At 42.3% G+C, this 26,053-nt stretch overlaps 1 protein-coding gene across 1 annotated transcript in view; it reads right to left on the bottom strand.

Annotated features, from left to right (window-relative positions):
• Positions 1-10,276: 10,276 nt before the first annotated feature.
• CRADD (CASP2 and RIPK1 domain containing adaptor with death domain) overlaps positions 10,277-26,053 on the bottom strand; it is a 280,466-nt gene continuing 264,689 nt past the window's right edge. The window contains exon 3 of the mRNA XM_001363687.4: positions 10,277-13,188. Within this exon, the coding sequence (XP_001363724.1) occupies positions 12,887-13,188 (302 nt within the window). The 3' untranslated portion in view covers positions 10,277-12,886. The remainder of the gene's footprint in view (positions 13,189-26,053) is intronic.

Raw genomic sequence — 26,053 nt, 5'->3', positions numbered from 1 at the left:
TTGCTAAGCACTTTTACAATTAGTGTATCATCTGATTCTCACAATAACCTTAGGAGGTAGTTCCTATTATTGTCTCCACCTCACAGATGAGGAAATTGAGGCAAGGGTTAAGTGGCATGTCTAGGGTCACAAAGTTGGTAATTGTTGGAGGTTAGATTTGAATTCAAGACTTCCTTACTACAGGGCCTATAGTCTATTCCCTGAACCTTGGGTCACTGTGTCATTATGCATTTTGTGCAAGACAGTAGAGGAGGTCCCCTTGTTTGGCCACCTGGGTCACCTGATTTAACTCCAAAAGGCTTTTCTTTGTGGCCTGGAGAGGTCACATCACAACTATTGTGTGTGCATCAAAAGTTCACTGTGTGGATGGCCTTACAGCTGGAATCACAAATGCAGTTCTTTCAGTCACTGAGCAATGGTTGAGGAAAGTCCATACAACTTTGAAAATCGACTAGAGCAGTATACCGACCAATGTGGTGAACTTTGATGAAATATGTCAATATTTAAAAATTGTAAAACATTAAACTTTCATGTGTTGTTTTTTGCAAGTCTGCTATGGACTCCAATTGCTGGACACCTGGTGATTTCTGATCTTCTGAAGTTCTCCAGGTCATAACCTGGTCCATTCCATCTCCAATGCCCATTGGCCCAAGATTAGGAAGGGATAAACACAACAAAGATAGAATCGGTCATGTGTTTGTGGGCACATGGCCACTGAGTGATGAGAAGGGATACCTGCAATAAGCTGCTATTTACTTATAACTCTACAGAGAAGTTCATAGAGTTTCTTCTTTGTCCTCATAAGCTTCCTGGGAAAAGAGGAAGAGTTTCACTACTGGAGCAGCCCATTGAAAAGTTGTGTCATCATGCAGTAAACTGGCAGAAAATGGTCACTGGAAACCAGCACACAGTGAATCATGGAGGGAAAATGTACCACCAAGACAATTTCTGCAAGTAGGTTCACCAGGCCTCTGTGTGGCTTGATGGTAGGCAGAGTATATTGAATGTCCTTCAAGGACAGGATCCTCATTGTCCAGTCCTCCAACTACAGATAAATTGCAGAATGATTGACAATCTGCATTGAAAAAAAGCCATTTTCTCCCTAGGAATTCTCCATGGTAATGAAATCTTTGGCCTGGATCAAAGAATGTGTCAGGTGCTACAAAGCTGAACTATGGCATCATCATCTCCCTCAACGACCTTCTCATTTCTGAGAAAGATGTGGCCGATACCCAAATAAGTATAGTATTTGGCCACCAGGTGGCATTGATGGCTTCTCAGAAGAAAGGGCTGAGATTCTCCGGGGAGTTCTAGATTTACCCTGGCAGTGAGGTAGAAGCATCCAGTAATTCTCTTGCTTCCTAGTACGGAGCAGCATCACTTGTTGTCTAGGGGCATGTATATTTTGTGAAGCTATCGATTAGAATTCAGCTCTTAGAACCCACCCACTGGCTAATACCAGTTCCTTTGAAATGGCTATATTTTGGGAACAGCTGGGCGACACAGTGGATGGAAAGCCAGGCCCAGAGATGGGAGATCCTGAATTTAAATCTGGCCTCAGACACTTCCCAGCTGTGTGACCCTGGGCAAGTCACTTAACCCCCATTGCCTCACCCTTACTGTTCTTCTGCCTTGGAACTAATACACAGTATTTATTGTATGATCGAAAGTGAGGGTTTAAAAAAATAAAAGGAAGAAATTGCTATATTTCAATGAATTCTAGTTCCCTGATTATGACATGTGAAGTTTGGTTCCCATGGAAGCCAATACCCAAACTAGAATTTCACATCTAACATTTAAACTCTGACCACTGACTTAATAAGTAAAAGAAAAAATACTCAAACAGACCATGCATTTTAATGAACAATAAATAACAGCTGAGGCCAGCTAGGTAGCATAGTGTATATGCTCTATACTCTGGGCTTGAAGAAGGTCATGAGATCCTAGGCAAGTCCCTTAACCCTGTTTGCTTCAGTTTCCGCATTTAAAAAAAAATCTGTATCTATATTTATCAATCTATCTGTGGGCAATTAGGTGGCACCATAGATAGAACACTGACCGTGGAGTCACAAAGACACCTCTTTCTGAGTTCCTGTCTTGCCTCAGATACTCACTAGCTGTGGGACCCTGGACACCTATTTGCCTCAGTTTCCTCATCTGTAAAATGAGCTGGAGAGAGAAATAGCAAACCACTCCAGGATCTTTACCAAGAAAACCCCAAGAGGGGTTTGGAGAGAGCGCTAGAACTTCTTTAATAGGTGGTAACAACTGAGTTTAGCAGCTACTTAACAGGAATCATTAGTTAAAATGGAAAGCTACCAATATAGATTGCAAGCTCCCCTTCCTGTGTCTGAGTCTCTTTAGCGACAGTCTCAGTGATGCCTCAAGGACCTTCCTTGTCTCACTGATATGAAGACCCTAAAAGGCTAGGTCTCAGATCTCTTTTCCTGTGTTTCCCCTGTTCCTCTCAAATTGAATTTGCCTTAAAAAGCTGATTTTTGCCCAGGCCATGAGACTTCCTAGTTTGGGACTGTGATGAATGGCCTCCTAGATCTAGGGTTTGTTGTTCAGTCATTTCAGTCATGTCTGACTCTTCATGACCCCATTTGGGGTTTTCCTGGTACTGGAGTGGTTTGCTATTTCCTTTTCCAGCCCATTTTATAGATGAGGCAAAGAGAGTTAAGTGACTTGGTTAGAGTCTCACAGCTAGTGTCTGAGGATGGATTTGAAGAGCAGTCCTTCTGACTTCAGATCCTGTGCACAATGGTGCCACTTCACTGCCCAGTACTAGGGGACCGGATCTCTAATTTCTTATACTATTTTTTGGAATAGATCTGTGATTTTAAAAGTATAAGGAGCTCTTCAAAAACCTATGCTATTTCCCAAGCTAAGAGGTATCATGGCATAATGAAGAGAATGTCAGCTTGGAAATCAGGCCTGGATGCCAAGTCTCACATCGGCCATCGTTTCATACCCAGCTGACCACCTGGCCCTGGGCAAAGTACTTAAACTTTTTGGTCTCGGGACCTCTTGTACTGTTTAAAAACCACCCTATTTTCTGACTTAGTAACAACTCCAAGACAGAAGGGCAAGGGCTCGACAAGTGGAGTTAAGAGATTTGTCCGGGATCACACAGCTAGAAAGTATCAGAGGCCACATTTGAACCCAGGACTTCCCATCTCCAAGCCTGGCTTTCTATCCACAGAGTCACATAGGCACCCTTCCCTTTGCACTCTCAAAAATTATTGAGCCCAAACCACTCTTCTGCCTTGGAACCAATACACAGTACTGATTCTAAGACAGAATGTGAGGGTTTAAAATGTTATTGAAGATCTCTGCACAAGGAGAACATAACCATATATGTATATTTATTTTATTAGAAATGTAAATGTCTTGATATTATATGAAAGTAGTTTTGACCTTAAAGTCTCCCTGGAGACTTTTAGTTCTTACACTTTTAAGAACCACTATTCTAAGGTGCTTTTCTGCTTTTCTTTTAAACCCTCACCTTCCATCTCAGAATCAATACTGCAAACTGGTCCCAAGGCAGAAGAGCAGTAAGGGCTAGGCAATGGGGGTTAAGTGACTTGCCCAGGGTCACCTGGCTAGGAAGTTTCTGAGGCCACATTTGAACCCAGGACCTCCCATATTCAGGCTTGGTTCTCAATCTAGTGAGCCACCCAGCTGCCCTGCGAAGGTGCTTTTTAATGACAAATTGCAGAAGAGGTGATTTCCCCCATCGATGGACAAAAATTTCCCTGTCTGGGAGTTCTTATATCATTGAAATCATGAGTCCATTGACTATTGTTACTCCCAATATTGATGAATCAGATTTGAATTCAAGTCTTCCTGACTTGCAGGGCAACTCCCTCTGCACACATTAGAGCCTGCTTCCTCAGCTCAATTTCCAAATGCACAGCTCAGTAGCCCTTCTCACACAGATGCCAATCACAGCCAGTACACAGCTTGGGGGCAGAGATGGGGGCCCTGAAAATCCCACCGCAACAGGTCAAGCTTTCAGCTCTAGGTTTTCAGTTTTACTCTCATCACTCTCCTAAGTGGCCAGGCTCGTCCTTCCAGGCCCCTGGATGGCAGGCTGTCCCTCCCCAAGAAGGAGCTGCCTGGAAAACTCCACCTCGACCATTTACCAAGAGGAGATGTTGGCTGCTGTTGCTTCTTCCCCCAAGCATTGGCGGACGGAAGGTTCCGGGCATCCAAAGCGAAGCCCCGTGATTATGTGATCAGATCCACCCCACTTGTTGTGCTTAATGAGCATTTGCCATTAATGATGTTATTTGACACTAAAAAAAGGCAATTGCCGGAGATGGAAGAGATGAAAATGGAGCAAATGAGGAGTAGATAGAGGTCACTTTGGAATCTCAGGCAGTTGTTTTTTAATGAATCAGAACATGCTCCTGATACCTACCCCATCTCTTGGCTTAAGAATGGTTTTCAAATTGCCCACTAAATATTTTGCCTGAGTTTTAACAAACAGTGTTTAATTGGTTCCCTGAACTGGGTCTCTCAAGGACATTTTTCAGAGGGAACAGTAAATGCTGATAAGTACGACACTCTTCTCTGTTCTCCAGGGTCCTGTTTAGTATTCAAAGCTGCAAACAAGAAGCCTTTAGAATTAAATAAAAATGATGAGGAATAACGCTGTGATACCTAGAAGTAGCTGCAGAAATGGGCCCTCCTTGCACCGGTAGAGATCACACAATTCACCCCACTGATTTCTTATTCATCTTTTCCTGAAGTCTAATCTGTGTGAATTTCTGGTACTGTTTCATGGGGATCCTCTCAGCATGTAGGCTGCCATCTACCAACCCTTGTGAGCTGGCATCAGGGACCTGCGTTCTAATCCCTCCTCAGTCATTTACCAGCTTTGTGGCCCTGGGCAAGGTACTTACCCCCTCTTGGCCTCAGTTTCCTCAGAACTGTTGTGAGAATCAGATGAAGTAATGTATTTTGCAAATTTTAGGGTGTTATATAAATGCTAGTTATTGTTATTTTTATTGTTATTTTCAAGTTGAATCTTTTCTCAAGGATGTTCTATGCCCATCAGTCATAGATGTAAATAGACTGCCATCTAATTTTTTTCTTAAACCCTTTCTTTCAACCTTAATATCAATTCTAAAATAGAAAAATGGTAAGGGTTAGGCAATCAGGGTTAAATGACTTGCCCAGAGTCACCCAGCTAGGAAGTGTTTGAGGCCAGATTTGAACCCAGGTCCTCCTTATACTGGCCTGGCACACCACCCACTGTGTTACCTACATGCCCCTATCATCAATTTATGGCTACCAGGCATCTCTCCATTACCCTTCGGGTTGCTTATGATTTAAAAGAAAAAGTATCAGTTATCTTTTGTTTTTTTCACACCCATAAAATCATCCCTTATAACAAAAAATAATAAAGAAAAAGGAAGAAAAAATACTAGGGCAAAACTATGCAATGTATCAACCAAATCTGACAGGATATATATAAGTTCATGTTCATTGTATCTCACCTCTGCAAAAAAAAGGAATAAAGTGGGAATTTCCCTATTCTTCAAGGTCAGGTTTGGTCATTATGGTTATAAGCAATCAGTTGGGTTTTATAGTTGTTGTTTCCATTTGCATGATGGCAGTCATTGTGTACACTGTTTTCCTCATTCTCCTTATTCTCCTTCATTTTGCATCAGTTCATATAAGTCTTCCTATACTCCTCTATATTCTTTATATTCATTTGCATTTATGTATATGTATATTCTTTGTATTCATATAGTTCAATTCTATTACATTTGGGTATTACCAACTCAATTTTTTAGCATTTTTTTTACAGAGCCAGCTTTCACTTGTGGTGTTGTGACTATGCAGCTACTCTGCCCAAAATCTGCTTTGGCTCCCTATTGCTTGGCAAATAAAATGAAAACTGACCTCTATGATCTAGCTCCAGACTACATTTCCAGCTTCATCTCATAGTACTAATCCTTCTTGTGTGCCATCCATTTTAGCCCATGCATGAAATGGTTCTACTCTTTCCCATCTCTCCTGGTTGAAATGCTTCCCTTCCTTCAAAATTCAGTTCAGATGTTATCTCTTCTAGGAAACCTTCTCTACTCACTCATCTGTAAGTTCTCTCTCTTCTTAAATTTCTCACATTACTCTGGGTGGACAGCTCCCATGCACCGATCATGAGGCACTGGATTTAAACTTGGAAGAAAATCGAGAGAGATCCTAGTTTAATCCTTTCATTGCATAGTTAAGAAAGTGGAGGCCCAAGCAGAGGAAGGCATGAAGCCATCTTGTCTTCAAATTCAGTGTTTGTTTTCCAATATTGCCTTGTTATAGCTTATGACTTTATACAGTAATATTCCATTACAATTTGTTTAGTCATTCCCCAAGTAATAGTCAACAAATGAGTTGGGTTGGGGTTTTTTTTTTTTATAATACAAAAAGCACTACTATAAGTATTTTACTATATATGGGACCCATATTCTAGAACAGCATTTAGCAGGGTAAAGGCAAAGACATAAACACAGTACCAGGTGGCAGGACAGGCAGATAATGTATGTATATATTGAGAGAGAGAGAGAGAGAGAGAGAGAGAGAGAGAGAGAGAGAGAGAGAGAGAGAGAGAGAGAGAGAGAGATTGAGAGAGAGGGAGGGAGGGAGGGAGGAAGGGAGGGAGAGGGAGGGAGAGACAGAGACAGAGATAGATAGATAGATAGATAGATAGATAGATAGATAGATAGATAGATAGATAGATAGATAGATGGACAGATGGATAGATGGATGGATGGATGGATGGATGGATGGATGGATGGAGATATATTTGCCATGGTTCCCCATTCCCTGAGAAATAAAATATAAACTATATTGATTTTGATATTTTTCCCATGTTCCCCATTGTAATTTGGGATAAATGTAGATAACTCTGTTGATATCTGTGTGTGTGGAGATGGGGGGGCAATATATTCTGCTCAAAGGTACCCTCTCTGTTGTTATTCCATCATGTTCATTTAGAGTCTCCATCCCCAGCCATATCCCTTCGACCCATGTATTCAAGCAATTGTTTTTCTTTGGTGTTTTTACTACCACAGTGTTTCCTCTGGATGTGAATAGTGGTTTTTCTCATAGGCTCCTCCAAGTTGTTCAGGATCACTGCATGCCACTAATGGAGAAGTCTGTTACATCTGATTGTACCACAGTGTATCAGTCTCTGTGTACAATGTTCTCCTGGTTCTGCTCCTTTTGTTCTGCATCACTTCCTGGAGGTCATTCCAGTCTCCATGGAATTCCTCCACTTTATTATTCCTTTTATCCCAATAGTATTCCATCACCAACATAGACCACAATTTGTTCAGCCATTCTCCAATTGAAGGGCATCCCCTTGTTTGTGCCTGCCTCTTCACGATGCCATTTAGTGTTTTCTTGGCAGAGATACTGGAGTGGTTTGCCATTTCCTTCTCCAGCTCATTTTACAGGTGAGGAAACTAAGGTCAAGAGGATTAAGAGACTTATTCAGGGTCACACAGCTACTAAGTGTCTGAGGTAAGATTTGCATTTGTAAAGATGAATCTTCAAGACTTCAGGGCCAGCACTCTAAGTACTATGATGCCACCTAGCTACTCTACCCCATTTGTATATTTTAGCTATATCTATAATAAATATCTTTATCTATATGACTACCATTGGTTTTCAGGAGAAAGAGGAAGAAGAAGAAAGCATGATGGATAGAACACTGGACTTGGCCAAGGCAAGATCTACATCCAAATCTATGGCCTTGACTGTGGCCTTGGCATCCCCAGGATCCTCATCTGAAAAAGTAGGAGATTTTGAATAGATGATCACTGAGGATATTTCTAGCTCTGGCTCCATAATCTTACAATCCTAATTCCTGAATTCAAATTCCACCTGAGACCTTCATAAGCTGTACACATATCGACTTCTCTGACCCTCAGTTTCCTCTTCTACAAATGGTGACAGTTTCCTTAAGGCCCCAAGTGAAATAATAGATGTAAAGTGCTTCACAGACCTGAATGGGCTATATAAACATGAGCTATGATGGTGAGGATGACCATAATAACTATTTCTTGAATTCGATTAGACTGGGTTTAATGGAAGTAGATTTGACCAATGGAAAGAAAAGAGATAGAATTTATGGAGCAGATGCCTCTGTGGCTCTGGAAGTCAGATCCAAAATATGCCTGTTTTTAGCTCCCTGAAACCTGAGGATATAAGCCAAAGCAGAACCTTTCAGCCCAGTGGGAACAACTGCCACTGGGGACTGGCTGTGAACAGTGGCCCATAGCATCTTACTGTGGCAAAAGCTATAATGAATGACAAAGGAAACATACGGTTATCCCATGGCGAGCAGCCAGAGTCAACCTGCTGGCAGATTCTTCCTTTCAGACAAAACAGAACCAACTCAATACCCTTGAGAAGGCAGTAGATGCTATACAACACCCACACTTAACAGGGAAAAACAGAAATAAATTTTGTCAACCGAAGATGAGTCTTTGAATCTTGGCTAGGCGTGGGCACAGAAAGGAAGAGCCAGAGGTGTGGAGCAAGAAGTCCCAGGTTCAGATCTCAGCTCTGCCATGACTAATGAAACTAATGACTAATAAACTAATGAAAAAATAGGACCTATGACCTTGAGCAAGTCATATAGTGTCTGGGACTTTAGTTTCTTAATCAGTAAAATGAAGGAGTTTGATTAGGTGATAGCCAAGATTTTTACAGTTCTGAAGTCTATCTTCCTGCTTGGACAGGTAATGATTCAGGGCTTAAGGACAGCTTGGCATGGTGGATAGAGGCTCAACCTCAGAGTCAAGACCTGGCCTCAAGTCAGTCCCCTGCCACATATTGATGGTGTGATCTTGGATAAGTCTCTTCATGTCACGGTGCCGCAGGCAACCCTCCTAGGCTTTCTGCTGCAAAAAAGGTGCCAGCTTGCACTGATAGGAATCATCCTTCAATAGGAGCTCCCCAAACTAATGAAATAACAGGTCTGGTAAAAAAAAAAAAGCCCTTTTGATAATCATCGCTGCTGCTCTCTATTTCTTCTCCAGTTATGAATTCATTAAAAATAATTTGATGTCTCTCATTCCTGACAGATCGCCGAGGTTTCACTGTAAATGATCTTTCCTAGAGAATGTTGGCGTTCTATTTCAGGAAGATTTGCAGATGAAATGATTAACTCCATAAGGAGGATCAGATCAAGTTTGGTCTACACTAGCCAGGGGAGTCGACACAAAGGATAATGAGAGCTATTGCTGCTGTCCAATCATTTCAGTGGTGTTTGACTCTTCATGACCCCTGTTAAGGTTGTCTTGGCAGAGATACTGGAGTGTTGTTTTTCCCCCAGCTCATTTGACAGATTAAGAAACTGAGGCAACAGGGTTAAATGACATTCCCAGGGTCATACAGCTAGTAGGTATCTGAGGCCAGATGTGAATTCAGAAAAATGAGTCTTCCTGACTCTAGGACTGGCACTCTATTCATTGTGCCATCTAGCTGCTGAGTAAAGAGAACATGAAGCCTGGAATCAGAATTAGTTTCAGATTTGAATCTTGGCCTAACTATGACGAGCTATTTTATTTCTCAGTTCCTCCGTTTTCTTATCCACGAAAAGGGAATAATACTCATACTCCCCAAGTCAGAGGTGTCATGGGATCATGGGCCTCGCACTGGAGGGACCCTCAGAGGTCATCTAGTTCAATCTCTCCATTTTAGAAATGAGGAAACTGAGGCTGAGAGGAGTTAACTTTCTTAAAATCATAAGATCCTGGATCAAGAGCTGGAGGGGACCTCTGAGGTCATCTAGCCCAACCTCCCCACTTTGCAGTTAAGAGAACTGAGACCCAGGGAAGTTAAGAGGAAGTAGCAGAGACAGATTTTGAAGTCATTTCTCAAAGACTCAATATTTAGCACTCCTACTGCACCGACTATTGAACCTCTTTGGGAAATGGCTTTGGAAATGATAAATTGCTGTAGATGGAAATGGGTTCGAGTCAAGAACACATGTGATACCCAGCGGAATCATGCGTCGGCTAGGGGAGAGGTGGGGGGGGGAGGGAGGAAAAGAAAATGATCTTTGTTTCCAGTGAATAATGTTTGGAAATGACCAAATAAAATAATGTTGTTTTTTTTTTTTAATTGCTGTAGAAATACAAGCAGTCATTGCCATTTTCATTCCTACACCGGTATGGTGGCTAGCAGCTGAAACCAAAGGATCAACCACAAATCTCCATCCCCAAACAGAGAGGAACAACATGGAAGAAACAAAAGCTGAGGGTTCAATGGATTTCAACAATTTATTTGAGATTCCATAGAAGGACAATCCATGATTTGATACAAGAAGATACAATCAGATGGATGAGATTTATAGCACAAAGAGGCTGGGGCTACACAGCTTTAAAGAAGAGACAATTGGGAAGAAGGTAAGTAAGTAAACCTGCCATTGTAAACAATCACTTTTAACCAAAGAATCTCAACATCACCCTTGGAGATCTGGTTTTCCTTTTATTAGAAAAAAATTTAAGATGTCTTTTCATATTTCTGAAGAATGGTATTAGGAATTACTCTTAGGGACAATGAGGTGGCTCATTGGATTGAGAAGCCAAGCCTAGAGATGGGAGATCCTGGGTTCAAATCTGGCCTCAGATACTTCCTAGCTTTTTGACCCTGGGCAAGCCACTTCACCCCCCTTGCCTAGTCCTTACTGCTCTTCTGCTTTGGAACTAAAACACAATATTGCTCTGAAGGTAAAAGGTAAGCGGTTTTGTTTTGTTTTGTTCTTAAAGAAAGAAATGACTCTTTTCTGAGCACTCACAACACAGTCCACGTCCCTTCAGAGAGAGTAGAAAGGATCATCTCCGGCCTCAGGATGTTTGCTATCTAAAGGCAGAGAAATAATATCGATCTTCTGTGATGACTTCACTGACCGATGGGCCAGAAAGGAGATTTCCCCCTTTATAGGAAGATGCCCGGGATCCCTAAACGTTCCTGAGCCTTCCCTCTCTCTTTCCCAGGGAGAAACGAAACTGAACCGGCGTCCCTGCGGTTTGCCACCATCTCCAGACTGAGTGGGGCGGAAGCTCCTGGAGGCGGGCACTCTTCAGGATTGGTCTTCGTGTGCCCCGTGCCTAGCACGAGGCCAGCCCAAAGGAGGTGTCTGATTAACAGTCTTTGCGATAGTAAGTTACTGCCCATCCTGGGTGCTAATTCCTTTCTTTATTGATGTATGAGACAGGCATTGATTATACAATGGAACCCACCGGGATTGGGCGCCCAAAGGCTTGTGGCACATAACCCGGGGTGAGCCGCTCTGCCTAAGCTTCAGCTCCTTTGTTCCGGGTACGATGGACATGGGGGTGTCCACCCCGTTCCGTCTCCCCCACCGGGTCGTCATGGGGCTCTAAGGAGCTACTGGGTGAGAAGACGCTCTGCCCATGCACCGGACGCCGGCATAGAGCAATAGAAGAAAGGGGCCGACGGTCATAGCCGTGCAAAGAGAAACGTCAAGGCTCAGTTTCCACAGGAGACCCCGGGCCTCCGCTCCCCACCAGGACTTCCCTTGCAATAAGCTGCATTTGATTGAGCAACTTCAGAACAGTGGCATGAGTGCAGCCTGGAACCTGACCAGGGACCTGAGGCTTTGCCAGGAGACTTACTGGCACTGAAAACAGAGACCACTCCTGGGCTTCCTTCGGCAGTAAGAAAACAGCACTGACTTTGCTGTTGTGGTTGCAAATTCTATGACTATTATCTCATTTATTACTCACAGCAACCCTGGGAGGTAGATGCTATGATGATTCCCATTTTATAGATGAGCAAACTGAGGCAGGCAGGGGTTAAATGACTTTCCCAGAGTCCCCCAGTCAGGAAAGTATCTGAGGCCGGATTTGAACTCGGGAAGTTCCTGAGGTCGGATCCAGTGCTCTATCCACTGTGATGTATATTTGTATTATTTTGCAACATACATGTTGATCTTGTTCCCCTTCCCTCCAGAATGTAAAATCCTTAAGGGCCCAGGCTGTTCCATTTTTCCCTTTCCCCAGTGCCAAGTAGGATATCTCAGGATTACAGAGGCAGAGGCAGAAAAGGTTCTTTGAGGTTATCAAGACCAACCTATTCATTTTAAGATGAAAAAACTGAGGCTGAAAAAATAATGGGTTTTTCTTACTGGGTCTATGATTTACTTATTTATTTTTTCAGGTAGACCAGTACCTCCTCGGCCGTGTGTCATCACAGAGAATTCTCTGGGGATATGGATAGATCCTAGTGACTTACCCAGGGTCATTTAGCCAGTTTGTGTCGGGGCTTGAAATCAGGTCTCCCTGACTCCAAAGCCATCAACTCTGTTCCTGAGGCCACATGGTCTACCTTGCAGTCTCAGCAGTTATAATAATTTTGCTTTCTTAACCTATTCAGTCTCAGGAGGGTGAAAAAACTCCAATGACTTCTGGGGGAGGGCTTATTAGATTAACAATTCATTTTTTTGCTGATAAAAGGAAGACTTAAAATGTTACTATTATAATGATAACAGACAATGAAGTCTGTGTTTCCTTCTCAGCCCAGCCAAAGAGAACGCCTGGAATACAGGGTGTCCATGATTGTGGTAAGGAGGTGGCCTTTGAAAAGGAAGCCCAGAGATCTCTCACCAGTCAAGAATCAATCATCGCCCGGCGCAGTTATTTTCAAATGACAATTTCAGTAAGCAGCTGAGATCTCGTAGGAGAGCTGCTCTTAAAAGTAAGCCTCTAGTCAAGCCCCCGCTCCTCTTCATGTACAGATAAATGGAAAAAGGAAACCCTGTAAGACACCTGCCTTAAAGCAAAGTCTAATGGCTCAGCACATTGCATTCACTGAGGAGCCGAGAGAGGGATAGCAAAGTGGTTTACTCTAACATGTGCTGGAGCACGGAAGGGTCCACATCCATGGCCACCAGGCCCTTCTGTAAGCTCTGGATGGTCGCCTGGCTCCCGTTCTTCTGCCTCCACTGGACGAAGGCCTCCACGATCTGGGACTGCACGTTGTAGGGATGGTTGACCTTGCAGCGGTAGATGTCTCTCTGTGACAGACCCAGGGACAGCGCTACAGGCTCCCACTCGGGGCCCAGCTTCCTGGCCAGCTGGTTAATCTGCTGATCAGAGGGTGAGCTTGTCAGAATATGGGGAGGGATTTGACTTGCTTGGTTACCTGAGATGGAAAAAGGAAAGAAGGACGGAGGAGTTAGTAAGAAAATATGTCCCATTAGGCTTCGAGATCCCAGGATCACAATCTTGCCATTCTCATTTGATTCACAATTAAAAAAAATTTAATTACTTTATTTGTTTGTTACATTAAAATTCCCAGATAACTCCCTACTTCCCTCTCCCCCCCTCACTGGAGAAAGCAACATTTGACAAAAATATATATGTATATAGAAAAATATGTCTTGTTTATTTCTATTTATCGTTTCTTCCTCTGGAGATGGACATACACAAGTCATTCTTCAAATAATATTTCTGTTGTTGTACGCAATGTTCTCTTGGTTCTGCTCATTTTGCTCTTCAAAATCTCATGTTTTTTAAGAAAATTAACTTGTTCGTTATTTCTTATGGTGCAGTAGTGTTTCATCCCAATAATAATGCTACAACTTGGCCATTCCCCAATTGATGAGCATCATCTCAATTTACAGTTTTTTGTCACCACAGAGAGAGCTGCTATAAATATTTTAGAACATATACCTTCAGGAGCAGCTAAGTGACTGAGTGGAATGAGAGCCAGACCCAGGAGACGGGAGGTCCTAGGTTCAAATGTGGCCTCAGGCACTTCCTAGCTGTGTTCTCCCTGGGCAAATCACTTGACCCCCATTGCCTAGCCCTTACCACTCTTCTGCCTTGGAGCCAATCAATAGTATTGACTTGAAGACAGAAAGTAAGGGTTAAAAACAAAAGGGAACATACAGGGTTTTTTTCCCCTTTTTCCCTGATCACCTTAGGAAACAAAACCAATAGTGGTATTGCTGGATCAGAAGTTTTACACACGTTTATAACTCTTTGGGCATAATACCAGATTGTTCTCCAGAATGGTTGGGTCAATTCAACCACCAACAGTATATCAGTGTCCCCATTTTTCCACGTTCCCTCCAACTCTTGCCATTTTGCCCTTCTCTCATTTTAGTCAATCTGATATGTGAGATGATATTTCAGGATTGTTTTGATTTGCATTTCTCTAATCAATAATGACTTAGAGTATTTTCCATATTGTTATATGTATTTTAGATTTCTTCATCCAAAAATTATCTGTTCAAATCCTTTAACAATTTATCAATTGGGAAATTACTTATATTCTTATAAATTTGATATAAATTTATATATATGATTTAATGATATATTATAATGATATAAATAAAGTTTTCTTTATATCTGAGATATTTCTCTATCTGAGAAACTGTCTATAAAATTTCTCCCACAATTTTCTGCTCTCCTTCTAATCTTGAATACATTACTTTTTTTGTACAAAGTCTTTTTTAATTTAATATAAGTAAAATTATCCATTTTATATTCCACAATACTTTCTATCTCGCTTATTCATAAATTCCTCTCCTATCCATAAATCTGGTAAGTTCTCTTTTCTTCTATTTTGCTTATATCTCCCTTTATGTCCAGGCATCGTATCCATTTTGATCTCATCTTGGGAAATGGTCTATAATATTGGTTTATCCCTAGTTGCTGCCAAACTGTCTTCTAGTTTCCCCAACAATTTTCTCCAAATACTGTTTTGGTTTTAGCTTACACAACATCTCTCCTATCTGTTCTCTTCTCTCCATTCACACAACCATTGCCCATGTCCAGGCCCTGTTCAGTATTGCAATAGCCTGCTAATTAGTTAGGGCAGTCAGGTGATGTCATAGTGCACTGAGGGCCAGGCCTGGTGTCAGGGAGACTCATCTTCCTGAGTTCAAATTTGGTCTTAAACACTTGGTAGCTGTGTGACCCTGGCCAAGTTATTTAACCCTGTTTGCCTCAGTTTCCTCATCTGTATAATGATCTGGAAAAGGAAATGACAAACTATTCCAGCATCTCTGCCAAAACAACCCCAAATGGTGTCATGAAGAGTCAGAGATGACTGAAAACAACTGAATGATAACAAGTTAATTAGTCTCCCTCATTCTTGTGTCTCCCCACTCCAATCCATCCTCCACACAGCTGTTACAGTGCTTTTCCAAAAGTACAAGTGTAGCAATGCCATTCTCCTATTCAGCACACTCCAGGGATGCCTGATCACTTCCAGGGTCAAATACAAAGTCTTCTGTTAAGTCTTTAAAGCCCTTTATAACCTGGCCCCTTCCTACCCTTCCACTATATTATTTCCTCCATTCACAGATATTCTGGTCCTGCACACAAGTCTTCTCACTGTTCCTCGCTCTGTTCTAGTTCTCTCTCTCTCTCTCTCTCTCTCTCTCTCTCTCTCTCTCTCTCTCTCTCTCTCTCTCTCTCTCTCTCTCTCTCTCTCTCTCTCTGTCTCTCTCATCTCTGTGGCTTTCACAGGCAATAACTCAAGCCTCTTCATTGTGTCAGAGAATCCTTAGTTTCCTTCAAGGTTCAGTTCAAACTCTCTCTTTAAAATGGAGTCTTTCACTGATCTTTCCTGATTCCCTCCGTGGCCCCTGGGGGTTCCCCCTCCAAATCACCTTGCACTACTTGATTTATTTATAGAGCTAGGTCTCCATTAGTATGAGTCAGCCAGTGAAAAGGCTGAATTATTTGAATTTGCATCATCTGAAGGGTTTTGGTCATCTTTGTTGTTGTTGTTGTTGTTGTTGTTGTTCAGTCATTTCCATCATGTCCAGCTCTTTCTGACCTTGATTTGGGGTTTCCTTGGCAGAGATATTGGAGTGCTTTACCATTTCCTTCCCCATCTTCATTTTACAGATGAAGAAACTGAGGCAAACAGGATTAAGCAACTTGTCCAAGGTCACCCAACTAGTGAGTATCTGAGGTGAGATTTGAACTCCTGACTTTAGGCCTGGCCCTCTATCCACTGTGGCAACTGGGTGCTATTTGAGGTTTAAATTATATGTCATATGTTCCAGCCCAATGGAAGTTTGCCATGTGAATCTGAATAATGCAACTACTTAATGAGATTCACTATTTGTACTCATCAGAATATGGATGTACAGGATGTCCCAACTGTTTTAGTGCAGTGCCAAGATTTTAGGGGTGCTCTATGTGTCCATATTATCTCCTCTGGCTAGATGGCAAGGTCTGTGGTGTCCTGGGCTGCTTCACTTTTGTCTTTATATCCCAAATAGCTGGGACTTAATATATGTTTGTTGACTGACTACTGACTAGTGTTCTTATTTCTTGTGCTGACAAGCAATCACATCTGTGGCTCTTTCAGTATCCTGGGCTGGAATTCATTAGAGGCAAGACAGGAAGTCATGGAGGGTGGCTCTCTGAACAACTCTTTCCTTATCTTGGGTTTTTGAGCCCCTGGACTGGGAGTTGGTACATTTGCGTTCAAATCCATTCTCTGGCACCCTTAAGCACTGGGTAATTGGGGCAGGCCAGTTGTTCTCTCTCTGAATCTCAGATTCCCCATCTGTAAAATGGGCACTGTCATAATTGGAGTGCCCCACACGAGGACTTAAAGAGGGCCTGGTGGTGCAGTATAACGCTGAACGGCCATTATTGCTCTTCACTGGAGGGTGTTGCTGGGCTTGAGCAAGCTAATCGGCTCAGATATCTACGAGCTTCTCCACTGGATGAATTAACTCTCAGCCCCCAAATGCTGGGGAGTTTTACAAACTAGACCGCTGTCATTGGCTGCCAAGCTCAATGTCTGGAAATAAAAGAAAAATACTTTCAATGGGAAAAACTAATTAGAACCTACTGTTCTGGAGGATAAGCGCAGGGAACAATCTGGCACGGCAGAGAGGCGCAGAAATGAACTAAGAGGGCTTGCTAAATCTGATTTCCCTGATGGTCACATTGGCAAATTCCAATGATAGTCATTGAAATGGCAAGTGGTGGGATTAGCAGGCCATGGAAGGAAAACAAGGTCAAAGCCCAGGTCAGACTCAGGGAGGGCGGGTGGTCCAGAGCTGTGTTCCGGTGTATAGACCATCTTCTCCCCCTGCCCCAGAGTCAATCAAGTCCTATCAGCTCTATCCCCACAAAATCTCCCCCGTTTATTCCCTTCTCCATCCTCTGATAGTTCTATTTTTATTTTTAAACCCTTACTTTCTGTCTTAGTGAAAACTCTAAAACAGAAGGACAAGGGCTAGGCAATGGGGGTTAAGTGACTTGTTCAGGATCATACGTGTGGGAAGTATCTAAGGTCTGATTTGAACCCAGGACCTCCCTACTCCAGGCCTGGTACTCTAACCACTGTGCCACTTACCTGTCCCTCTGTTACTTTTTTTTTTTAACTCTTCTGTCTTGATATAGGTTCCAAGGCAGAAGAGCAGTAAGGGCTAGGCAATGGGGGTTAAGTGACTTGCCCAGGGCCAGAAAGTGTCTGAGGTCAGATTTGAACCCAGGACCTCCTGTCTCTGGGCTTGGCTCTTAATTCACTGAGCCACCCAGCTGTCCCTACCTCTATTAAGTCTTAGCCCATTATAAGCTGGACCCAGCCTACCTATTTAACCTTATTATATCTTCTTCCTTTTCTTTTACTGTGTGATCTAGTTTTCCTTGCTGTTCCTCACACACTGCACGTTCCATCTCCTGACTTCCTGCTTTGTTGTCCTCCCACCCCTCTCGCACTTTTCAGACTAATTTATATGACTCCTGTTCACGCACTTTTTGATCCAACCAAGTTGGCCTATGTGATATTTCCCATGATGCAATATGCTGAAGGCCTCTTGAATGGGTTGTTCAATTGTCAGTGTGAGCATTTGCTCCTTGAGCAAAGTCTACAAATCAGGGCTAGGTGGATTGTTCTGTTGAGTATTTAGACTTAAGACAGTGATGGAGAAAAGGTGAATAATGCAGATTCAATTGAAAAATGTGTGGGGGACTCTTTTTTGGACAACCAGTTGTTAAAACATTCGCCAAGACAACACTGTGTTTCTATATAAATATATACGCACATACATATGTGTGTTTATATGCAATCTCCTACCTCCATGCCTTTGCACAGCTGACCCCATGTCTGTAGTGTGTGTATGTGTATCTTACATGCACATTGCTCGAACTACCCCATATGCTATAAGCAATATCTACAGATGCATAGATGTGTGTATTCATATAGACAAGGGTATGTGTTCCCAACTGTGTGATGTATGACTTGACTCTTGTCTTGCCATTGAACTTTGATGGCTCCAGAAGAGCGAGGGAGAGGCCAGTGACTTTGTGCAGCTCTGCCTCGCTGAACTCATGAGCAAGTCAAGACGTAACTCCATGATGTCACTGGTCCTCTTTGACAGGACAAACAATAATTCCCCCCTCCAAGCCTTTGCAAGGATGTCCCCCATGTCTGTCCTTTTCTCCCCCTTCGCCTCCTCCTCTTGGAATCTCGCTCCTTCCCAGGCGAGTCCAAGTGCCAATGGCTAGAACAGGCTTTTTCTGACCGCTCCTCCCCAAGATGTTGGCGCCTCTTCCCAACCCACAAACAGAACATGACGTCGAATTTCTTTTGCGCGCTGTGTGTGTGTTTGCTTATTTGTGCACATGCTATTCCCCTGCAGTAGGAAACTCCTTGAGGAGAGGGACAGCTCCATGTTCCTCTTTGTAGCCCCAGCTCCTAGCGCAGTCCCTGACACATAGTAGGTCTTTAACAAATGCTTGGTGGATCACCTTGAATGGAATCATTGACTACCTGACTTTTCTCCTCTAAAACGATCTTCGTATTTCCCTCGTGGTCATCCGATCTTCCCTGAGCTGATTTCTTAGGAAAAGGGACGCGGTTTGCTATGTTTCTGGTGAGAGCTTTTGCTTAGCTTTCTGGTCCCCAATGGAAATCTATGAAATGGCTTTTGGCCATTCACTGGGAGTCTCTTTTCTTGCAAAGTCATGAGCAGCCACCTGGATGTTCTGTATATCAAATGTCTTCCGCTGGAGTGAAAGCCTTTCTCAAGTGGATTTTTACAAGTCACGAAGCTGTGCATTCCCAGGCAGCCCCCCCCCCCATTTCTAATACAGCTGCAGCAATCTGTCATTAAACTGAAACATCCATTCGGATGATTTACTATGCAAGACAATCCATTTATCGGTGCTCCCTGTGCACCGTGCTCTAGGTTTGCTGTGCTCTGGAAGGCCAGAGTCTCAGTTTCCTTAGCACTTAAAGGATCTTAAAGCAGGGCAAGACTGAGGAATTGATGGTAAATGATTAAAAAGAAGGGCATTTCCTATTATGAAGAGATATAATAAAGACCAGCCTACAGAGGGGCTAGAGCGGGACTCTCCCCCTTTTCTCAGCTGAGTCACAAGGAATGCTTCTCCCGCCCTCCCCCTTTATCAGAGTCAACAGACTCTTTGGGCCAAACCCAGTGTCCTAGTGACTGGGAAGACCATAAGGAAGGAACCCCCTGCTCATGCCCTGAAGGGCCTGAAAGGATAATGGAGGGTCTGGGAATCTTTCAGCGTAGTGGGAGGCAGGGAGGTCCAACCAGTCTGTGGAGATGTAGACGGATGTACACACATGGTCATTTCTTAATCCATTGGAACAGGAAATGGCAAACGCCTCCAGTATCTCTGTCCAGAAAACCCTTATGGGGTCACGAAGAGTTGGACATGCCTGAATTCAACAACATTCATAGACCTATACATACATACATACCAGTATATGCAGATGTGCATAGGCACATGGCACACGTGTGTATGTGTGTGTAGGCACATGGTGTAGATGTGTGTACATATGCATGCACGTATGTCTCTCATCTCTTAGCCCACCACATTTTATGATGGCCTGTCTTTTTAGTCTACACATAACACGCATATACATATATCCAGGCATCTCTTCCACACTACAACTTCCCCCTTCATGGTTTCCATCCATCACGGATCAGCATACGAAATTAAATGGGAATGGGGGGCTGTTCCAGAAGCCACAGATGCAGACGACACGGAAAAAGTTTAGAAACCCAGATTTACATAAAACCCATGTATAGTAGTGTATAATATCAATATATTTTTATCTGTTAAAACCATAACTATACACAGTGAACAAACCATAGAAGAAGAAAAAGAATTCCGATTTCTTCTCGGGCTCAAAGTGGGCCCCAAAACATTATGCAGGTTTTCCAGATTGGGGAGGTGCCATGTTCATACGAATCTATTGGTACAGCATTGGTACAGGGAATTCCTGGATGAGGAAACTGTCTCCCCAGTCCAGGTTAGCACCTATTCTGCCATTTATAGAGCACTCAAGTGAAGTGGTCCCACAAGCAGTGCAGAGCAAGGGTAGGTCTAGAACCTGGGCCTTCTTGGCTCTGAGACTGCTTCTCTCTTCACTTTGATGATGATGTCTTTTGACTTGTCTTTAAGGAAGCCGAGGAGCAAGAAACAGGCGATGGGGCACAGCCTTCAAGGCTGGAGATCAAGGCAATGCAAAGACACAGAATTGAGCAAGGTTGACGGAACAACTCTAGAGAGTCTTGTGGCTGGAACACAGAACAGGTGGAGAGGAGTATTGTACTAAAGACTTGATGGGGAAGCAGGACTAAGGGGTCAAGAGTTTTAAATGCCAAACAAAGGAGTTTCTATTTGAACCTTGAGCCACTGGAGTTCTTTGAGCAGGGAGGTGACACAGTCAGCTCTATGCTTTTAGAAGAAGGGCCATGGTGGCTAGGTGAAAGATAGATTAGACTGAGGAAAGCTGGGTTGGAAGGCCAGTTAGAAGGCCAGCTGAGAAGCAATGAGGGCCTAAAGTCTATTAGTATATTATATGAGTATGCATATATGTGATTGGGGATGTAGACTCTAAACCATCACCCTGGTGCAAATATCAATAATATGGAAATAGGTCTTGATCAATGTAAAACCCAGTGGAACTGCGCCAGCTACAGGAGGGGGTGGGAGGAGGGGAGGAAAAGAACATGAATCATGTAACCAAGGAAAAATATTCTAAATTGACTAAATAAATAAACTTCTAAAATTAATATGCATATATGCTCAGGTTCTATGATTTCATCAGCAAGAGGAACTCCTTCCACCAAGATACAAAGCTCGTATCAAAGGCGGAATTTGAGCCCAGGTCTTCCTGACTCCAAGTCAGCTCTCTGTACACTTTGCTGCATTGATAGAAAGACAGCTAGACAATATTTAGGTAGATGGATGTTTGTTGTTGTTGGGGCAGCTAGGTGGTGCGATAGATAGAGCTCCAGGGCTGGAATCAGGCAAACTTGAATTCAAATCTGCCTCAGATAGTTACTAAATAACCATCAGTTTGCCTCAGTTTTTTCATCTGTAAAATGAACTAGAAGGAAATGGCAAATCACGCCAGTACCTTTGCTAAGAAAATCCCAAATGGGGTCATGAAAAGTTGGGCATGATGAAACAATTGAACAAAGACAACAACAGACAAGAAATATGGCGTAATGGATAAAGTGTGGCACTTGGAGTCAGGAAGTTGCGGGTTTGAACCCTTGCCTCAAATTTCTAGCTGTATGACCCTGAGCAAGTCACTGTGACCCACTGAGGCTCAGTGTCTTCCTCTGTAAGATAAGGGGTTTGGACTTGATGAACTCTAAAGTCCCTTCCAGATCCAAATCTATAAACGTTGGAGAAGGTGAGTTGCATTTTGGTAGAGATAGACAGACAGAGGAATGGAGAGACCTGGAAAGACAGATGGATAGATGGATAGATAGAGAAAGAGGAAAACAGACAGATGGATATGTATGGATAGGTATAGATAGATGGACAGATAAAAGTATGTATGGAAAATGATGGACAGATGGGTGAACAGATGAATGAATGGATGGATGGATGGATGGACAAATGGGGATAGTTTAGGTTATTTGAACCTGTGGTTTCTTGGGTATAGGGAACATGAAGGAAGTAAAACTTCATCAACCAACATAGGTCATTGTGTGTGTACTTCCTTCATGTTCCCTATACCCAAGAAACCATAGGTTCAAATTTGCTGCCCAGTATCACTCGGTGAGAATGAGTAAGAGACAGGCCTTGAATGCAGGGTCATCTTGGCTCTCAGAATCATTCTCTCTCTGCTACGTCTTACACAGTCATTGATGTTATTACTTAGTGTTACTATGCCAGTCCTGTGATTTAATCTATATAAGGATCTCCCATTGTGGAAGTTCTCTTCACCAATACAGCACTAGTTTCTTGCCTTTGAATTGCTTGGGTGCACATGCATGTTTTGTTGGTTCACTGAGCACCATGATTCAGACCCAGGGTTGCAATTCAGCTCAACCTAACTGGAAAGCAGCCCACTCTCCCCTGTGCCATTTTGGTTCTCACAGTATAGCATGTCAATATATTAATGATAAGAAAAAACAGTTCTTCATCATTCGTCATAAAGACACAGCAACTGAACAGTTAGACCACTGGGTGGCAAGGTACATACATATATGGTACCCTTCTACCTGTGAGGATAAAGGGGTCAGGGAGGGAAGAATGTTGTACCCAGAACCATTACACGCTGTTTTGTGATTGCGACAGAGAACACAGCATTCAGAATTGGTGCCTCTGCCCCTTGATGTGACTTGATAGGTTTTCATGAAGTGGTTTTTAGAAGAACATTCACTTTTCTTTCCTTTCTCCTGGGTCTTTGGCTCCTAATATGCAGAAAGGGAAAAGCAAATATTGCATCTTTTCTCTGGTATCTTGGCACAAGTACTAATCTCAGGCAGTGCTTCAGCACCCAGCCCAAAGAGTGACTGACCCCTTCTGAGTCCCTTCATGATGCCTGGGAGCTAGAAGATCTGGGCAAAAAACAAGGACAAAAATGTAATTAAATAAGGAGGCATGGGGTAAGAAATGGAAACTTCTCAAATTGTGGAAGACAAAACTTCAGGGTAAACAGATTGTTTGGCTTAAGGAATATATAATTCAGAGTCCATTTAGAAACAAAAGCCTAAAAAGGGAGGAGAAAGGAGAAGAGGAGAATGGGCAATCAAAGGGCTAAAATATTCTTGAGGATTTTGAACTTTGCCCAGAGTGCACCTCAATAAATGATGACAAATTCATAGCCTTAATGAAACCCTCTTCTTCTTCTACTACTACTACTTCTGCTACTACTACTACTGCTACTACTACTACTATACAAATACACACATTTGCATATATACATGCACATGTACACTCACACTCACCTGTACATCCCCAATATATACACACTCATACCACACATATACACACATTCATATACACAGACTCATGCCTATTCTCTCTCTCCCTCTCTTTTTTTCTCTCACTCTCTCACCACCCCTTTCACATATTTCAGTGTCATAGCAAAGGTCAGTAAAGATCTTTCTGGGTCAAAAGAACAATAAAAATATGTAGGATTTTTTTCTTATTAAAGCTAGGCAAAATTAACAAGTTTGTCGGAACATTTTATACAATTGATTACTCCTGTTACCCCCCTCCCATTGTTTTGTTTTGTTTTTTTTTTTGTTCTTATTTTCTGTCCTAGGATCAATACTATAAATTGGTTCTAAGGAAAAAGAGTAGTAAGGGCTAGGCAATGGGAGTTAAGTGACTTGCCCAAGGTCACCCAGCTAGGAAGTATCTGAGGTCAAATTTGAACTTGGGATATCCTAGCTTTAGGCCTGGCTCTCAATCAACTGGGCCACCTAACTGCCACTCCCACTCCTCAATTGTTTTTTAAATCCTTGCAAAATCTTTCCATAGAGTTCTCTATCACTCCATGATTCTCTGACCTGCTCTTGTCTCCTGGGCAGTAAGTAAAGTTATAAAATCAAATCAAAGTTTAAGAAGCTTCAGGTTACAGATCATAAATTAGAAACTAACAAGTCTGACAGGTTTAACTGTTTTCTTGAAGAGTCCTTATTAAGCCTGCCCCAAAGCAGGATAAAAATCTCCAATAATGAGGGCTTAAAGAGGAACCACTCCCTAGGAAACAGAGGCATACTTATTAGAGTTCATCTGGGTTTGGTCACTCAGGTAATGAGAAGAGCAAACTGGCAACGGGTAAAAGTCATGTATGGTGGCCAAAATGAATCATTCTGTCACTATGCTTTACCAAAAAAAAAAAAAAGTCAAAGGCTGGTAAGCATCAGAGAAATGATCTATACTTTCTGCAGATTTCTGTCCTTATCACTTGTACACAATGTGCTCTCTCAGCATTAATTAGTGTCTTCAAGTTTCATCCTTTCCTCCATTCTTATTCTCAATGACTTTTTGCCTCAGAGACCCCTTATTCCTTGAAGCCCTGTCTTCTTTCTTCCTTTGGCTTCCAGGACACTGCCTATCCCCCTCTTACCCCTTAACTATTGGGATTTCTCAAAGGTCAATCTTTTGCTCTTCTGTTTTCCATTCTCTAATCTCTTTGTGTGTTTTTGTTGCAATATAAGGTGTCCTTGAAAGAAGGAACTCTTTAACTCTTGTTCTTATAATCCATGTATACTAGGCATTTAATAAATGCTTGTTCATTGAATGATTGATGGATTCTTTTCTTCAAGGAATTCATCCTTCTTTAGGCTTTAAGAATTACTTCTATGTGAATGGTTTCCAAGTCTATATTGTCCATCTTTATCTGTTTTATTTTCTGAGCCCCTTTCTCGTCAACAGCCTAATTGGTCATTTCCACATAAATGTCATACCTCTACCTCACATTTAAGATGTCCAAAATAATTTTTTTTAACCTTTTCAGACAAGACCTTCTCCTCCCAACTTACATGTCTTTTTCCACAGGAAAATTCTCCAAGGCTCAAAACTTTACAGCGTCTTTGATTTGTCTCTTATCTATTACCAAGACCTGCCTATTTTCCATTTGAAATGCCTCTCATAATGGTCTCTGCTTCTCCCTTGACAATATTCTACCTAAATTCTGTTCATTTCACACCTAGACTTTGGGAAGAGTACTCTCCAAGCTGGCCTCCTTCATATCCACTACCTTTACTCCCTCCTTTCTCAAGTAATTCAGCAAATTCCTCACACTCCTACCCTCAAAATTTGCCCTTAAACTAGAGGACCTCAACATTCCCTGATAATCCATCACTCAGATCTCATCCCTTAACCATGGGTGTTCCCTAAGATTCTTTCCTAAACCTCTTTAGTCTTTTCTTTCTATCTTGGTAACTTGATGAACTCCTGTATATTTAATGATCATCTCTACGAGGATCTATCCACCCAGGTCTACATATTCAGCTCCAGTCTCTCCTCTGAGGTTTAATCCAAAATCACCAAATGCTGATAAGAGATTTTAATTGTATGGCCCAGAGACATCTCAAACTCTGCATGTCCAGAGTAGAACTTATCATTTTTCCATCTTTCTTTTAAACGTCTATGTTCATTGAAGACACTAAGAAACTCTAGTGCAATAAATAGATTGCTTGGTCTGGAGTCAGGAAGACCTGAGTTCAAATATGGCCTCAGACACTTATTAGCTATGTAACCCTGAGCACATACTCCATTATCTTTACCAAGAAAACATCAAATAAGGTCACAACAAGTTGGACACACTTGAAAAAACGACTGAACAACAACAGCAAAAGCTTAGTGAGGAGTACACCCTTAAGGAACAATTTGCTTGACTGCTCAACAACTGATGGACAATGAGATGCCATTTTTTTCTGGCAATGGAGCAACTCATCCAGCAGCTATGCCACATTCCGAAATTAATAAGGTGAAGTGAATGCTCTGTGTCAATGACTTTAAGTTGGAGCTTACTCTTCTCCAGGAAAGTCTGTAACCCCCATTTGGGGATGGAAGGATAGTTTTGCATGTCTAATGTCATCAAATTTCCAGTAAATATCCCTTTGATATTATTGAGTAGAGATATTGAGATATAAATCACTGATTTAATCGATGATACAGGAAATATTGACTGGCTCTAGTGATTGGTACTGAGAGAAACTCATCAGAATGGGCACTTAAGCTGATAGCATCTCAAAGATACTTCCAACCACATATGACAGATCCCAAGAACC

Source organism: Monodelphis domestica, chromosome 5, assembly GCF_027887165.1.
Source record: "Monodelphis domestica isolate mMonDom1 chromosome 5, mMonDom1.pri, whole genome shotgun sequence".
Classification (NCBI taxonomy): domain Eukaryota; kingdom Metazoa; phylum Chordata; class Mammalia; order Didelphimorphia; family Didelphidae; genus Monodelphis; species Monodelphis domestica.
The sequence above is the reverse complement of the archived record's forward strand: the minus strand, read 5'-3'. Positions and strand labels throughout refer to the sequence as shown.